At 64.3% G+C, this 14,825-nt stretch overlaps 5 protein-coding genes across 7 annotated transcripts in view; 3 read left to right on the top strand and 2 right to left on the bottom strand.

Annotated features, from left to right (window-relative positions):
- Positions 1 to 302: 302 nt before the first annotated feature.
- RHOT2 (ras homolog family member T2) lies at positions 303 to 5,367 on the top strand. Its single transcript, XM_007453612.1, has 19 exons — positions 303 to 342; positions 462 to 520; positions 619 to 700; positions 783 to 826; positions 1,741 to 1,794; positions 2,282 to 2,334; positions 2,413 to 2,521; positions 2,617 to 2,718; positions 2,791 to 2,889; positions 3,021 to 3,129; positions 3,224 to 3,344; positions 3,546 to 3,630; positions 3,707 to 3,849; positions 3,933 to 4,033; positions 4,119 to 4,255; positions 4,350 to 4,430; positions 4,542 to 4,664; positions 4,756 to 4,958; positions 5,241 to 5,367. Exons 1-19 carry the CDS (start codon positions 306 to 308, stop codon positions 5,365 to 5,367), a joined length of 1,869 nt encoding a protein of 622 aa, XP_007453674.1. The 5' UTR covers positions 303 to 305.
- A 2,176-nt stretch (positions 5,368 to 7,543) lies between these two features.
- Positions 7,544 to 9,753, top strand: RHBDL1 (rhomboid like 1). Of its 3 annotated transcripts, none has more exons than XM_007453610.1 (8): positions 7,544 to 7,582; positions 8,020 to 8,178; positions 8,390 to 8,614; positions 8,699 to 8,847; positions 8,976 to 9,088; positions 9,163 to 9,263; positions 9,347 to 9,407; positions 9,482 to 9,753. In XM_007453610.1, the coding sequence occupies exons 1-8, from the start codon at positions 7,544 to 7,546 to the stop codon at positions 9,751 to 9,753; spliced, it is 1,119 nt and encodes a 372-aa protein (XP_007453672.1). The 3 variants fall into 3 exon arrangements, with proteins under 3 accessions (XP_007453672.1, XP_007453671.1, XP_007453673.1); XM_007453609.1 differs by having other exon boundaries at positions 8,017 to 8,178; XM_007453611.1 differs by lacking the exon at positions 8,390 to 8,614 and having other exon boundaries at positions 8,017 to 8,178.
- Positions 9,754 to 10,379: 626 nt separating this feature from the next.
- LOC103078926 (uncharacterized) lies at positions 10,380 to 11,714 on the bottom strand. Its single transcript, XM_007453676.1, has 6 exons — positions 11,467 to 11,714; positions 11,302 to 11,393; positions 10,989 to 11,150; positions 10,656 to 10,814; positions 10,593 to 10,596; positions 10,380 to 10,530 (listed from the first exon to the last, which is right to left on the bottom strand). The coding sequence occupies exons 1-6, from the start codon at positions 11,712 to 11,714 to the stop codon at positions 10,380 to 10,382; spliced, it is 816 nt and encodes a 271-aa protein (XP_007453738.1).
- Positions 11,715 to 11,814: 100 nt separating this feature from the next.
- STUB1 (STIP1 homology and U-box containing protein 1) lies at positions 11,815 to 14,237 on the top strand. Its single transcript, XM_007453608.1, has 7 exons — positions 11,815 to 12,100; positions 12,618 to 12,816; positions 12,905 to 13,070; positions 13,271 to 13,358; positions 13,517 to 13,573; positions 13,660 to 13,776; positions 13,854 to 14,237. Exons 1-7 carry the CDS (start codon positions 11,942 to 11,944, stop codon positions 13,977 to 13,979), a joined length of 912 nt encoding a protein of 303 aa, XP_007453670.1. The 5' UTR covers positions 11,815 to 11,941; the 3' UTR covers positions 13,980 to 14,237.
- A 49-nt stretch (positions 14,238 to 14,286) lies between these two features.
- JMJD8 (jumonji domain containing 8) overlaps positions 14,287 to 14,825 on the bottom strand; it is a 1,603-nt gene continuing 1,064 nt past the window's right edge. The window contains 4 exon segments of the mRNA XM_007472160.1: positions 14,287 to 14,367; positions 14,447 to 14,581; positions 14,659 to 14,726; positions 14,814 to 14,825. The exon segment at positions 14,814 to 14,825 is cut by the window's right edge and continues 7 nt beyond it. Coding sequence (XP_007472222.1) covers positions 14,287 to 14,367; positions 14,447 to 14,581; positions 14,659 to 14,726; positions 14,814 to 14,825 — 296 coding nt within the window.

The following is a 14,825-nucleotide window of genomic DNA, read 5'->3' as shown; positions in this document are numbered from 1 at the left end:
CTCCTGCTCCCTGCCAGGGATCCTGACCCCTGCGAGAGCCGCGGGAGCCTGAGCAGGAGCTGCGGGGGCGGGGCGGCACTGGGCAAAGGCCCCGCCCCCCTGGCCGGCGGCGCCGGCAGTACCCGGCGCGCCCACGCGGTGGCGCCGCCGGGCAGCTAGGCTGGTCTGGCCTGCCCGCCTCGCTAGGGCGGCTGCGCGGGCGGGGGCCGGAAGTGCGGGCGCAGCTACAGCGCGGGTCGGGGGTTGCGGTTGTGGGCCGGGGCCGGGCCTGAACTGGGGTCGGACTGCAGCTCCCGGCGGCCAGCATGAAGCGGGACGTGCGCATCCTGCTGCTTGGCGAGAGTATGTAGGCGTCTGGGCCTGGGTCGGGCGGGGGTCGAGCCTGGTCAGGGATCTTGGGGCCGGGGTGGGGAGAGGCGCCGCGACCTTGGCCACCGCGCTGACCGCGCCGCCCCGCGCAGCCCAGGTGGGGAAGACGTCGCTGATCCTGTCGCTGGTTGGCGAGGAGTTCCCCGAGGAGGTAAGGCCGAGCACGCCCCCGCGCCCAAGAAGGGCCCAGGTCCGGGCGCCGCCGCCCTCCGCCCTTCCCGGCTGTCCTCACGGCCGCGTCTGCCCCAGGTCCCTCCCCGGGCAGAAGAGATCACCATTCCCGCGGACGTCACCCCAGAGAAGGTGCCCACCCACATCGTGGATTACTCAGGTAGAGGGGTCGCCCGCCCGCGGTTGCGCCCAGGAGCGGGCGTCTCCGGCAGGTCTGCAGTAGGATCTCTTTTTCCACCCAGAGGCTGAGCAGACAGTCGAGGAGCTTCAGGACGAGATTCACAAGGTACGGTGGGTCCTGGGGAAGGGGGTGCTGGGCATGGGGGTCAGGGCTCAGGCCTTGGGGATATGGCTGCCCTGGCTTGATCGGCTTCAGTCTCTGAGGGATTGGATTAAGGTGCCCAGAGTGTTCACAGCCTAGCTAATTCTGTTGTGACCTGTTAGCACTGAGAGTCTTTGGGGTCCCTGTAACGCACTCTGCTGGGAGCCAGGAGGAAGGCCCATTCCTTCCTCTTGCATGTGTGGTTGGCCAGCCCACAGCTCTCCGTGCCTAGCTTTCCCTCTTCTGGTGGACCCTGGGGAGCAGTCTCCAAGTCCTTGAAAGTGATCCCTTGGGCAGCTATGTGCCCAGCACCCCCATTCCCCACTCCTTAGTCCAGCCCACTGTCCTGGGCCTCTGGGCTGCACCGGGTGTCATGACCAGGGCTGTGGGCTGCACAGCTAGCTCTCTGCTCTCCTCTGCACAGGAGGACCTGTGCTTGGACCCAGCTCCTGGTGGGGCTGCTGCCTTTGCAGCATCTGCTGTGTTCTGGGGGTGCCACTGGGCAAGGGTACAGGCCGCAGCCACTGTGTTGCCATCATCCCCTACCTTGTGCTGTTGTCCTCTGGCTGCTGTTTCCTGTAGTGACCAGGGAGCGAAGGGCTGAGGCTGGGGTTGGGGAGTCAAGTTTAAGGGTGGCTGTGTCCTGAGCCCTCAGGGGACTCACTGACCAGAGCTGCAGTACTGGGGCCTGGCATCTGCAGCAGAAGTGGGTAGGGAAGGGCTGGCCTGAGGTGTGCCTAGCCAACAGCCAGTGACTCGGCCTGGGAGCAGCTGGAAGGGTGGGCTCCCCCAGTCTCTGAGCCCTGTCTTGTCTAGCTTATGAGTGAAGCAGGGAGCTTCAGATCCCACCGTACAATCCCTCTCCTTGCTTCCAACAGGCAAACGTGGTGTGCGTGGTGTATGACGTGTCTGAGGAGGCCACTATTGAGAAGGTGAGCAAGGAAACTCTCTGTCCATCCTAGCTTTCTGTCACTGGCGCCGAGCCTGGTCATCCACTTGTTCTCTGCACACACCACAGGCGGACGCTCAGTTGACCTGGGTTCTGGGCAACTTGCACCAGTGGCTGGCCCCACTGGGGAGCTTCACGGAGCCACCCTGGCCAGGGCCCCCAAAGCTTCCCCCGAGTTTCCATGACCCTGTCTCCCACCGAGAGCGTGGATGGCCTTGCGTCTGAATCTCTTAGGCCTGTGGGAGGAGTTGCTGATCTCAGGCCCTTTGTGGGTGTTTGGGAACTGCTAGGATCAGATGAGGTCCTACCCGCCCGCTGCTCTTCCCCACTGGTCTTGTTGCCAGTGGCCGTGACTTTGGCTCTCAGTGGCCCTCAATCTCCCCTGTCTCTCCTCGAGCCAAGCGAGAGTTCCACATGGGAGCTGTGGGCCGGGCAGGCCCCCATCCTCATGGCCAGGTCTTACCTTTCAGATCCGAACCAAATGGATCCCGCTGGTGAATGGGAATACCAAGAGGGGGGCCAGGTAATAGGCAGGGCTCGGGGAGGGGGGCTGGGCCCCGCCAGCTCCCTGATCCCTGGTGATCGTGGGTCTCTCCCCCAGGGTCCCCATTATCCTGGTGGGCAACAAGTCGGACCTGCGGCCGGGGGGCTCCATGGAGGCTGTGCTGCCCATCATGAGCCAGTTCCCTGAGATCGAGACCTGTGTGGAGGTGAGCAGGCAGGGCCCTGGGGGTGCCAGGACTGCAGAGGCGAGGACAGGGGGCCTCCCTGCCTCCCCCTCTGAGTCTGTTCCCACGTGTCCCAGTGCTCGGCGAAGAACCTGAAAAACATCTCAGAGCTGTTCTACTACGCACAGAAGGCCGTGCTACACCCCACGGCCCCCCTCTATGACCCTGAGGCCAAGCAGGTGGGCCGAAGGCACCGGTAGGGAGGGCGAGCAGGAGGGAGTGGTGGGGGTGCTGAGCCGCTGTCCCCACAGCTGATGCCCGAGTGCACCCAGGCCCTCACACGCATCTTCAGGCTCTCAGACCAGGACATGGACCAGGTGCTCAGTGACCAGGAGCTCAACGCTTTCCAGGTGCGCCCCCTTCTGTCTCCTGGCGGTACCCACCCTCCCAGCTGCAGCCGCACCCCACGCCTCGGCTCCCCTGGTGACGATGGATGGAGAGGGCAGCTGGCTGACTAACGGCGACTTTCTCTCGGAAGCAGATGTCCTGCTTCGGGCACCCTCTTGCCCCACAGGCCCTGGAGGACGTGAAGGTGGTGGTGAGCAAGAATGTGGCAGGAGGCGTGCGAGATGACCGGCTGACCCTGGACGGTGAGGCCCGACACCCTGCCTACATCGGGTGTGGGGTGTGGGGCAAGGCCGGGCTGTGCCTGGTGTTACTCCTTTCTCTGCTTCTCCTGAGCAGGCTTCCTTTTCTTGAACACACTCTTCATCCAGCGAGGCCGCCACGAGACCACGTGGACCATCCTGAGGCGCTTTGGCTACGGCGACTCGCTTGAGCTGACAGCCAACTACCTCTGCCCACCGTGAGTGGCGTTTGGGCTCAGGGCTCGCCTCCCATCTGTGTCGGATGGGGCCTGGGGCTCCTGGACCCTGTGCTGGGGGCCATCGGGGCGTCTCTCCCTGGCGGGGGGACTCTGCCTGCCTGGATGGCCTGTGTTTGGAGGAGGTGCCCTGCGGAGCACAAGGAGGTGTGCACAGCTCCACCCCCATCCCGGCACCCACAGGCTCCGTGTGCCCCCCGGATGCAGCACCGAGCTCAACCACCGCGGCTACCAGTTTGTGCAGAGGATGTTCGAGAAGCATGACCAGGTGAGGGCGCTGGGCCCCACTGAGCCCCCCCTTGGCCACCCGCCCGCACATGTCACCGCAGCTCCTCTGTCCACAGGACCGGGATGGCGCCCTCTCGCCAGCAGAGCTGCAGAGCCTCTTCAGCGTGTTTCCTGCTGCTCCCTGGGGCCCCCAGCTCCCTCGCACGGTCCGCACCGAGGCCGGTCGGTTGCCCCTGCATGGGTATCTCTGCCAGTGGACGTAAGTGCAGCCCTCACCCACTGAGACATGGCCTCACCCTCTGCCCTGCTGTAACGCCACATCCCCACTTCTCCCATCCCCAGTCTGGTGACATACTTGGACGTCCAGCACTGTCTTGAGCACCTTGGCTACCTGGGCTTCCCCACCCTCTGCGAGCAGGATTCCCAGGCCCACGCCATCACAGGTGGGTGCCTGCTTTCACACCGGCCCCCAGCCAGTGCCTCCCCGGCAATTCCTCCCTCACGTTCATCCTTGCTCCCTGCCCACAGTCACCCGGGATAAGAGGCTGGACCAGGAGAAGGGACAAACGCAGAGAAACGTTTTCTTGTGCAAGGTGGTAGGGGCCCGTGGAGTGGGCAAGTCCTCCTTCCTGCAAGCTTTCCTTGGCCATGGCCTGGGGGTGAGTGTCCGTCCGTGTGTGCCGTGCATGGACCTGGGGGGCAGGGGTTCTGGAAAGAGTCCAAGCAGTGAGCTTCAGGGGCGTCCCTTCTCTGCACCAGGATGCTGGGGAGCCTGCCGGGGAGCCCTCTGCCTACACCATCGACACCGTGCAGGTCAACGGGCAGGAGAAGTACCTGATCGTGAGTGCGGGGTCCCCAGGGTAGGCCTAGAGCGTGCACGCTGAGGGAGCCGCCCAACGCAGCCCTGGGAGACCTAGCCTGTGCCCCTCTGAGGCCACCCTTTCTGTTCAGCTGTGTGAGGTGGGTGCAGACAGCCTCCTGACCGCCTCGGCCGACGCCACCTGTGACATCGCCTGCTTGATGTTTGACAGCAGCCACCCCAGGTCCTTCTCGCTGTGCGCCAGTGTCTACAAGGCAAGGTCCTGCCCATCCTGGGGGCCCTGCTGCGTAGCAGGGCTGTGGGCAGGTGTCCCCCAGCACACTCACATGGCCCCTCCCCTTGCAGCGCCACTACATGGACAGGCAGACCCCCTGCCTCTTCGTCTCCTCCAAGGCTGACTTGCCCGAAGGCGTCTTGCTGCCTGGTCTGTCTCCGACTGAGTTCTGCCGTAGGCACCGGCTGCCCGCCCCGGCCCTGTTCTCTTGTGCTGGCCCAGCCGAGCCCCGCGCGGCCATCTTCACCCGGCTCGCCACCATGGCCGCCTTCCCGTGGGTACCAGGATCGAAGCCCCTGTGTGGGAGACCCCTCCCTGTCCCAGGAGAGTGGCACAGCTGTGGTGTCAGGACTGGAGTCAGTCAAGGTTGCAGGGTGGGCCTTGGTGCCCGTGCCAATGCCCAGGCGGGGCCCTCGGGGCCTGGCCTCACAGGCTGCCCTCTAGTCTGGGGGTACTGCCATGCTGGGCACTGACACAGAGCAGCTGAGTGGGGCTCTGGGACTTTGTAGGAGACGGAGGTGGGGTTACAGCAGCAAGACTCCCCTCTCTCCTGCAGACACCTTGTCCACGGGGAGCTGCATGCCACCTCCTTCTGGCTCCGGGTGGCGCTGGGGGCCGTCGGGGCTGCCGTCGCTGCCGTTCTCAGCTTCTCACTCTACAGGATCTTGGTGAAGAGCCGATGAGGTCCCAGACCCCACAGTCTGATCTCAGGGTGCTGGTGTGGGGCCACTTGCTTGGTGGGGATGGAGACCCTCTCAACTTTTCTCCTGAGGACAGTCCACCTGCTGCCCCACCCCTGCCTCAGCCCTGTGGGTGGCCCTGGCTCCCAGCAGCCTGTGTCCGGCCTTGCTGCAGGTGCCGGGCATGACCCTCTTCTGTGGGCATCATGTGTTGGAGGGACTGGGAGGTGTGGGTGAGGAAGTCAGTGACCCCAGATCCGAATTCTCAGGGCTCCACTCCTCCTTCCTGGTCCCATGTGGCCAGAGGGTATGAAGGGGGTAAGAGGGCAGAGCTTTGGGCTAAAGGCAGGGGCGTGGAGGCAAGAAATGGCTGGACCATTGTGCGCGCCCCCACCCCCCAATCTGAAGACAGGTCCAGGGCTGTGCGTCTCCCAGAAGACATATGAGATTGGGTTTCCTGATTAAACTTCACTTGTGTCTTTTACATATTGGGTCCTGCTTTCTGAGGATGACTTCTTGAATTAACTAAAACGTGTCTTTGGTCTGGGTGTGGGCTGGGAATGTTACTCCTGACCCCCCCCCCCTCCTCTCTGGGTCACCATCCTGAGGTCTCAGGCCAGGGTAAGGACCAATTATGGCCCAGCCGCAGCCTCAGAGCATTTAAGTCCATTGAGGTCCATGCTGGCCTGAGGGTGAGAGGCTGGAGGGGGCCTGATACCTGAGGACCCCCCTGATGTGACCCCTCTCCACAGCCAGGTGTATTCACTACCCAAGCCTCAGCGTCCTGTCAGGTTGGCTGAGGTGTGCTGAGGATCTGGGGTTCTGGGACGTGCTGAAATGTCCTGGTGTGCGAGGTGGCCCTGGTCTGGGGGAGCTGCCCTGTTTCTCACACCCCACCCAGAGGCCTCTGCCCCTCCCACTGGGCAGGAGACAGCCAGAGCTCCAGCCTAAGGACAAGAGGACAGAGAACCTTTCTTGGGCTGAGGAGGGGGCTCAGCTTGGAGTTTAGGTGCTCACTCTGGCGTGCATTCTGGGCGTGGAGCAGAGGCAGTATGTGGTGTGCTTGGGTGGAGGACCTTGGCCAGACAAGTACCCCCTCTACTTCCTGTAATTAGTCATCCTTTGCGACAGGGCTTTAGGTCAGGGCCCCCAGCCCTGGCAAGCTGTTTCTAGAGGCGGGGGAGGTGCCTCCTCGGCAGGGGATGCTCAGGCCTGACCCAACAGGGGCTGGAGGGTCACACCCTTAAGTTGTCTCAGCCATCCCTCCGGTGACCTGAGGACCCCTGGTGCAGTTCTTACTGAAGCTGGGCAGGGCAGGATGCTACTTCTACCTGCTGCATCTGTCCTCAGGGTCGGCTGCACAGGCATTCTGAGGGGTTGCTATGGTTATACATTCCCATAGCCAGTCACCTTCCTTATTGTAGGGGGTCCACCTGTCCTCCCTGGGAAGTAGGGCTCCTCTCCATCCCAGCTGCGGTCTTGTCAATTGGGGGCTCTCCCCACCCCCGTGTCCATGGGTCAGTTTAGCGCTGTGGCCACAGGAGTAGTCAGGAACCTCCAGCCCAAGTTGTGTTGGTCCCCACCCACTGAGCAGGGCCTGCTGCAGGGACCTCCCTCAACCCTGCTAGTTGCCCTGTTGGCTTCAGTGCTCGCCGCTGGGGCCGTGGAGCCTTGTTGCCAGGACCGGCAAGCATGTCTGACAGGGAGGGAGGTGCCTTCAGGGAGCCCGGTGGGGGGAGTCCCCAGCAATGGGTTGTTCCCTGAAGGCTTCCCCGAGAAGGTGGCGTCGGCGCTGAGGCCCAGCCCGGGGCAAAGGGGTGGGCGCAGAAGGGGCTTTCGTGCCGCGCGTGACTCAGTTTCCCGGCTGCTGCCCCGCGAGACGAACAGCTGCAGCCCGGGGCGGGGCGGGGCGGGGGCGCCGGCACTGGAGCCAAGCGCCCCGCGCAGTTCTTGCCCGGGCACGTCCGCGTGCGGGGCGCGCGCGTGTCCTGACCGCGAGTGGCTGGGCTGGCAGCGGCGGCGTGTGCGGCGGGGGCGGGCGGCTCCGTGACGCGGCGCCGAGCGGAGTGGGCGGAGCCGGAGGGCAGGGGCGGAGCGGTGTAGTCCGCAGAGAAGCCCCTCCCGGCCGCGGCCGCCGACCCCGGCCTCCGGCCCCCGGCCCCCGGCCCGCCCTGGCTCTATGGACAGGAGCTCGCTGCTGCAGCTTATCCAGGAGCAGGTGCGTGGAGAGGTGGGGGGCGCCGGCACCGCCCCCGTTGCCGGCCCCCCGCCCTTGGGTGGGCCAGGGGGACGGAGCTCTGAGACCCTCAGCGCAGCCCCTTCCCTGCACGACCTTGGTCCCCTGCACGAGACCGAGCCAGACTAGGGCGCTTGGGGAGGGGCAAAAGGGTTGGTGATTGCCCTCAGACCTTGGCCCTACCCTTCCAGGATGGGCAAGGCAGAAATGAGGTGGGGAGACGGCTGGAGAGCTAGCGGAGCTAGAGGCCGGGGACCTAGGTACCGGTGCCTACAGCTAGCTCCTGGGACCATGTGGGCACAGGGGCCTGGACCCAGGGTGCTCGGAGCCTGCCTCTCCCGCCTGACATGGCTCAGCCCTGTGGTCGTGGAGCCCGGCCCACCCTCAGACCTTGGCCGCTGGCCCCCCGACCCCAGCAGCTGGACCCTGATAACACCGGCTTCATCGGTGCGGACACCTTCGCTGGCCTGGTGCACCGCCATGAGCTGCCCCTGGACCCGGCCAAACTGGACATGCTGGTGGCCCTGGCCCAGAGCAACGAGCGGGGCCAGGTCTGCTACCAGGAGCTGGTGGACCTGGTCAGTGCCACAGTGGGTGGGCAGCTGGGGTGCGGGCACAGTGCCCTGACTGGAGTGGGTTGGGCAGGCGGCCCCTCCTCCCTGCCTTTCCCATTGGGGAGGGCTATAGCCATGGGGCAGGGCTTCAGACCCTGTGACGAGCGGGGTGGACCACTCAGGAGGGGTGGCCATGGGGGGAGTATGGTGGCCTATGCCTAGGCCCCGCCCCCAGATCAGCAGCAAGCGCTCAAGCAGCTTCAAGCGGGCCATCGCCAATGGACAGCGGGCACTGCCCCAGGACGGGCTGCTGGATGAACCAGGACTGGGTGTCTACAAGCGGTTCGTGCGCTACGTGGCCTATGAGATCCTGCCCCGAGAGGTGGACCGCCACTGGTACTTCTACCGGCACCGCAGCTGCCCACCCCCTGTGTTTATGGCTTCGGTCACCCTCGCCCAGGTGGGCCTGCCTGTCCACCACCCACCACCCCGGGAGCCTCCCTTACCCTTGGTCTTGCCTGGCCCCAACGCTTGTCCCTCCCAGATCATCGTGTTCCTGTGCTACGGAGCCCGTCTCAACAAGTGGGTGCTGCAGACCTACCACCCTGAGTACATGAAAAGCCCCCTCGTATACCACCCAGGCCACCGTGCTCGGGCCTGGCGCTTTCTCACCTACATGTTCATGCACGTTGGGTGAGTGGGCCCACCTCTGGCACCCCTCAGATTGGATCGGGAGGGCTCAGCCTCTCGAGGTGGGGGCAGGGGGCTGGTAGCCCCCTGGCGGACCCCACCCTTCACACCCATTTGTCCCATACGGCCAGGCTGGAGCAGCTGGGGTTCAACGCACTCCTGCAGCTGATGATCGGGGTGCCCCTGGAGATGGTGCATGGCCTGCTCCGCATCAGCCTGCTCTACCTGGCTGGTGTGCTGGCAGGTGAGGCAGGTGCGTGCGCCCTGGCTACCTCACTGGTGGGCCTCACCCTCACGGCTCTCCCCTTGCTCACACAGGCTCCCTGACCGTCTCCATTACTGACATGCGGGCCCCTGTGGTGGGGGGCTCCGGCGGGGTCTACGCCCTGTGCTCTGCACACCTGGCCAATGTCGTCATGGTAACGGGGCAGCCCCTGCGGAGGGGTGCGGGGAGGGGCCCATAAGGCCTCCCTCACAGCCTTTTTTATTCACACCCCATCAGAACTGGGCTGGGATGAGATGTCCCTACAAGCTGCTGAGGATGGTGCTGGCCCTGGTGTGCAGTAAGTAGGGAGCCAGGGTGGAGGGGCCTCAGCCTACGGCTAGAGTGCCTCTCACCTGCTGCCTCCCTCTGTAGTGAGCTCCGAAGTGGGCCGGGCCGTGTGGCTGCGCTTCTCCCCGCCACTGCCTGCCTCAGGCCCACAGCCCAGCTTCATGGCACACCTGGCGGGCGCGGTGGTGGGTGTCAGCATGGGCCTGACCATCCTGCGCAGCTATGAGGAACGCCTGCAAGACCAGTGTGGCTGGTGGGTGGTGCTGCTTGCCTATGGCACCTTCCTGCTCTTCGCCATCTTCTGGAACATCTTTGCCTACGACCTGCTGGGTGCCCACATTCCCCCGCCACCCTGACAAGAGTTCCCGTCAGGGCCACACCAGCCAGGGCGCAGCATCCGTGGGCCAGCCACTAGGGAGGCCTGCATGTTCGTCCTCTGTGAATGTATGTCTTGAGGCTGCTTCTTCCTGGTGGGTGCAGGTGGCCCCTGTGGCCCACTGACTCCAGGCCAAGCCTTACACCAGCCCTGGCCGCCCCCTCCCAGGCCTGGAGGAATAGGACTGATGGACTGGGCTGAGTGGTGGAGGTCCCCAAGGGTGGCCCCAGAGGAGACCCTGCCCTGGCCTCTCCCATGAGACTTGCAGTCTGAGCCTTTTTGGAGAGTGAATAAATATTTTACACAGCACCAGGTGGCTGTACTGGGCACTGCGGGCTGGGCTGGTCTCCCCCCAACTCACTGATCAAACTGTGAGGGCCCTTCCCTCCACACAAGCAGCAGCCTGGGCTTCCCCCTTGCTTTTCTGCACCCAGCATGAGGTGTCTCTGTATGGGAGATGGGAGCCCCTGGGGAGGGTCATGGGCCTCATAGTCAGGTTGGAGTTCAGCAAGCATTTATTGAGCTCCTACAGCAGCCAGCCCCCTGTCCAAAGACTTGTGCCCTGAGATCACAGGGTAGGTGTGCAAGCCCTTGGCCACAGCCAAGTCAGTAGGCCTGGGTCCTGTGCTTCTTGGCTGGCCTGGTGTCCTCAGGGGTGGCCAGGCTGGGACCGAGGTCAGGCAGCAGGTCAGGGCATAGCTTCTGCCCTACAGCCCAGATCCACAGTGCTGTCTCCACACGGTGAGGAGTCCACAGCCTGAGGGACTGCCTGGGGTGGGGCAGAGGGAGTCTGGGGCTCAGGGGCACCAGTCACCCTACCCTGCTGGATAACTCTGCACATCACCCTGACCAGAGTCCTGGATGCCCTCCCTGGCCGCCAACAGATTGCACCTTGACTCAGGGCTGTGGCACGCTCCTGCACCCGGCCCAGATAGAGCAGGTAGTGCTTCAGGGTGTACTGCAGGGCTGGCAGACCAGGCACTGCGGCCACTGCCTCCTCAGACATGAAGGCTGCTACCTCGAGAGCTCTGGCAGCCAGGACTGCCGCGGGAAGTAAATGGACAGCACTCAGCCCCACCTCGACGTGGGGCTGCCATTCCCAACAACTCTCGGTGTCACGTATCTGGCCATCTGGCCATTTCACAGATAAGGCCACTAACACGCCAGGTCCCGCCCACGACCTCGCCGGGGGGACGCCCAGCTCTCCCTACTAACGCGAGGTGATAGCCGGGCCCACGCCCCGGAGGGCGCACAATTCCGTGACCGCTGCGTTCACGTCTGGCAGGAGACGGAAGGCGGCGGCCGAGCGCTGCACCACCAGCTCCGGGGAGTTGGTGGTCAAGAGCTGCTGCAGGCGCGGCCGAAAGCGGCCCCTCGGTGGTCAGGTCGGGTCTGGGGTCACGGCTGGTGGATCTCGCTAGGGGCCCCGCCCACAGGCGCGAGGGCACGCCCCCAGGATGAAGCCACGCCCATGGCGCTACGTCCCGTCCCAGAAGGCTCCGTCCCCCACGTGGGAAGCTCCTCACCGCCAGTTTCCACGCCAGCAACTGCTCCAGCTCGTCGCGTGTCACGTGCTTCTCCGCCCGGCCCTCGATGGCTGCGGGCAACTCCTCTCGATACCTGGGGAAGGGCGGTGACGGGGAATCCGAGCCATGGGGGTCGGCCCGCCCGCCCGATGTCCCCACCGTCCTACCATCGCTCCAGGGTTTCCAGCCGCCGCTGGGGGCTCGCGCGCGCCCGCAGCACTTCCCCGTGGTACCCTAGGATGGCGGCCCAGCTGCTCGAGTCCTCACAGCCCAAACCCGCGGGCAGCCGCCATCCCCACGCGCCTGGGCGGAGCCTCGGGGGCGGAGCGTCGGAGCGCCCGAGCAGGCTCCTGCCCCGACGACCTCGGCGCTTCTCAGGCCTCAGAAGCTGCGCGTCGCGTTGCCGCGAGCGCATGCTCCCGCGCCTGCCCCCTCCCACTCCTCCGCCTCGCGTCTGGTGCACGCGCGGCCCCGCCCGCTCGCAGGCCCTCCTTCCCGCTGGCCCCGCCCACCTGCGCGGCCGGAAGTTCCGGTGGCGGAGCGCTGGACCGGGCCCGAGCGGATCGCGGGCTCGGGCTGAGGGCGTAGGGCGGGCCCGGCGCGGAGCCTGGGAGCGGAGCCCAGGCCGTGCCGCGCGGCGCCATGAAGGGCAAGGAGGAGAAGGAGGGCGGCGCGCGGCTGAGCGCCGGCGGCGGCAGCCCGGAAAAGAGCCCGAGCGCGCAGGAGCTCAAGGAGCAGGGCAACCGGCTCTTCGTGGGCCGCAAGTACCCGGAGGCGGCGGCCTGCTATGGCCGCGCCATCGTGAGTGCGCCTGCACCGCGGGAGGGGGCCGGCGTCCGAGCCAGGGGAGGGGCCGGGCTGCGGCTTCACCTCCGCGTCCTCCCCGGAGCCCCTGTCTGGCCGCCCCCGCCGGACTTTCGGAGGCGGGTGGTGCTTGGGCTGTGAGAACTCAGTGATGATCTTGTCCCAGAGGGGCCAAGGCTACGGCTCCCGAGCCAGTGCTGGTTGCCAGAGAACTGTGGCGGGTGGGAGATTCAGAGTGCTTGAGGCCCACTCGGCTGGGGGCCAGGGACCCTTGCCCTTTGAGGAGTCCAAGCCCAAAGCTGGTGATTTCCACAGATCTGGAAAAGCTACCTTCACAAGACTCACTGGAGTCCAGAGGGTGGGCTCAGGTAGGCTCTACCCTCCCTCAGAACCCAGAGGCTTGGAAGCTGAGAAACCTGTAGTGTCTTGATTCCAGCTATGGGCTTCAAGCCGGGACAGAGCGGGTAGGCTGAGCTCACTCCCTCACGCTGGCTGGTCTGCCCTTGTTCTCCAGACCCGGAATCCCTTGGTGGCGGTGTATTACACCAACCGGGCATTGTGCTACCTGAAGATGCAGCAGCATGAGCAAGCTCTGGCTGACTGCCGGCGCGCCCTGGAGCTAGACGGGCAATCTGTGAAGGCACACTTCTTCCTGGGGCAATGCCAGTTGGAGATGGAGAGCTATGATGAGGCTATTGCCAACCTGCAGCGAGGTGGGCTTACAGGCTGGCTGGTGCCAGGGTGCCTGGGACCAGGCGGGTGGACTGGCTGGAGGTTTATCCAAATCTTCTATTCCTCCAGCCTACAACCTGGCCAAGGAGCAGCGGCTCAACTTTGGGGATGACATCCCCAGTGCTCTGCGCATCGCGAAGAAGAAGCGCTGGAACAGCATCGAGGAGCGGCGCATCCACCAGGAGAACGAGCTGCACTCTTACCTCACACAGCTCATTGTGGCCGAGCGTGAGAGGTGGGCTGTGGTGATGACAGGCGCCCCCCAGAAGTCACCACTTTTAGGTTAACTCTGAGTCGTGAACACGATCATTTATTGAAGGTCAACTCTGGCACGCAGGAGATGGAGGGGAATGAGGGCTGAATCAGCCTAAGATTGGAGTGGAGTCTGACCTCCTGGCCAGACCCATCTCTGATTAGCTTTTGGTCAACCTCCAGGGAGCTGGAAGAGTGTCAGCGGAACCATGAGGGTGATGAGGACGATGGCCACCTCCGGGCCCAACAGGCCTGCATTGAGGCCAAGCATGTGAGGGTGCCCCAGCCCAAGTGTGGGTCCTGTGTGTATTTGCATGCGTGTGACGGACGTGAGGTGCCCCTGGCTCCTGCTAGGTCTGTGAGTTTCGGTGCTTGGGGAAGGGAGATGGGGTGTCAGGCCCACATATATAGCTACTTGGTTCTTTGCAGGACAAGTACTTGGCAGACATGGATGAGCTCTTCTCCCAGGTAGACGAAAAGAGAAAGGTGAGCTGCCTGTTTTCTGGGGTCTGTGGGTAGCAGGAGTCGGAGCAGTGCCCCTTCCCAGCCCCTGACCTGACCCTGTGCTGCAGAAGCGAGATATACCCGACTACCTGTGTGGCAAGATCAGCTTTGAGCTGATGCGGGAGCCCTGCATCACACCCAGTGGTATCACCTATGACCGCAAGGACATTGAGGAGCACCTGCAGGTGAGGGCCCATGGGAGTTGGGAGCAGGACCCACACCCACTGAGCACCTCCTAATTCTGATTCTGTTGTCACTGCAGCGTGTGGGCCATTTCGACCCTGTGACTCGGAGCCCCCTGACCCAGGAACAGCTCATCCCCAACCTGGCCATGAAAGAGGTCATTGACGCGTTCATCTCCGAGAATGGCTGGGTGGAGGACTACTGAGGCAGGGCGAGTGTGTGAGCCACTCACCCGCCTTGCCCGGTACCCTGGCCCAGGAGGGCCTTGGGCAGTAGTCTCTAGCCGCTGTACATAGTTTGTGTCCCTAGATCCCTGTCCTGGTGTCCCCAAGCCCACCCCCATCAGTTCTGCTGGGTCATGAGCCTCCCCCATCCCCCTCTGGGCCAGAAAAAGCAGGTGAGAGTGGACTGGGCTGAGGCTGCCGCTGCCACCTCTGTCCCTGTAATAAAATCTGTGAGCACTATAGGGGCATGTGCTGGTGTGCGACGGGCTCCCCAGCCACCCCCTTTGGCTAGCTGAGAAAGGTAGAGATGAAGACGCTGGTGTCGAGGTTGAGTGTGGCGTGCCACCATCGGTCAGGGAAATACAGCACCTGGGAGTAGGGGGGACACAGGGATTGGTTGGGGCCCCTTGACCCAGCCCAGCCTGGCCCCTGTCTGCCAGCCACTGACCTCACCAGCGTGGATGGTGCATTCCAGGGGCCGTGCAGATAATGCCAGGGCCGGGTATGTGTCCCGGAGCCAAGCCAGTGTGGTCTTGTTGGGGTGGAATTCAGGTGTCTTTGCAGGAGGATACAGGAACCAGCGCTGAGGGTGGGAGCAGCAAAGTCACTCTTTGTGCTGTAGTCAGTGAACCCAAAGTCTCAGCCCCACCCTGTGCTGACCTTTCGGCCATAGATCACCTCTGAGAACCCGGGCCCGTGCCAGTGGAAGGGCACCCCAGAGCCGGCACCTGTGTGGTGAGTTACGAGCAGCTGGTTACCAAGCTTAATCCTCCCCCACCCAGTTCCCAAGTACCCTGGTCCTGCAGGGCACTCACCTGCAATTCCAA

The sequence above is a fragment of the Lipotes vexillifer genome, unplaced genomic scaffold (genome assembly GCF_000442215.2).
Source record: "Lipotes vexillifer unplaced genomic scaffold, Lipotes_vexillifer_v1.1 scaffold914, whole genome shotgun sequence".
Lineage (NCBI taxonomy): Eukaryota > Metazoa > Chordata > Mammalia > Artiodactyla > Lipotidae > Lipotes > Lipotes vexillifer.
The sequence above is the reverse complement of the archived record's forward strand: the minus strand, read 5'-3'. Positions and strand labels throughout refer to the sequence as shown.

Coding starts and splice junctions, on each gene's coding strand:
- RHOT2 (XM_007453612.1), top strand. CDS start 306: ATGAAGCGGGACGTGCGCATCCTGCTGCTTGGCGAGA. Junction 701..782: donor CCACATCGTGGATTACTCAG/GTAGAGGGGTCG, acceptor TTTTCCACCCAG/AGGCTGAGCAGACAGTCGAG. Junction 3,130..3,223: donor TGACCGGCTGACCCTGGACG/GTGAGGCCCGAC, acceptor TCTCCTGAGCAG/GCTTCCTTTTCTTGAACACA.
- RHBDL1 (XM_007453609.1), top strand. CDS start 7,544: ATGGACAGGAGCTCGCTGCTGCAGCTTATCCAGGAGCAG. Junction 8,615..8,698: donor CTTCGGTCACCCTCGCCCAG/GTGGGCCTGCCT, acceptor TGTCCCTCCCAG/ATCATCGTGTTCCTGTGCTA. Junction 9,264..9,346: donor ACCTGGCCAATGTCGTCATG/GTAACGGGGCAG, acceptor ACACCCCATCAG/AACTGGGCTGGGATGAGATG.
- LOC103078926 (XM_007453676.1), bottom strand. CDS start 11,714: ATGCGCTCGCGGCAACGCGACGCGCAGCTTCTGAGGCCTGAGAAGCGC. Junction 11,151..11,301: donor GTTGCTGGCGTGGAAACTGG/CGGTGAGGAGCT, acceptor CGACCTGACCAC/CGAGGGGCCGCTTTCGGCCG. Junction 10,815..10,988: donor GGGCCCGGCTATCACCTCGC/GTTAGTAGGGAG, acceptor TTCCCGCGGCAG/TCCTGGCTGCCAGAGCTCTC.
- STUB1 (XM_007453608.1), top strand. CDS start 11,942: ATGAAGGGCAAGGAGGAGAAGGAGGGCGGCGCGCGGCTGAGCGCCGGC. Junction 13,574..13,659: donor AGGTAGACGAAAAGAGAAAG/GTGAGCTGCCTG, acceptor CCTGTGCTGCAG/AAGCGAGATATACCCGACTA. Junction 13,777..13,853: donor ACATTGAGGAGCACCTGCAG/GTGAGGGCCCAT, acceptor TTGTCACTGCAG/CGTGTGGGCCATTTCGACCC.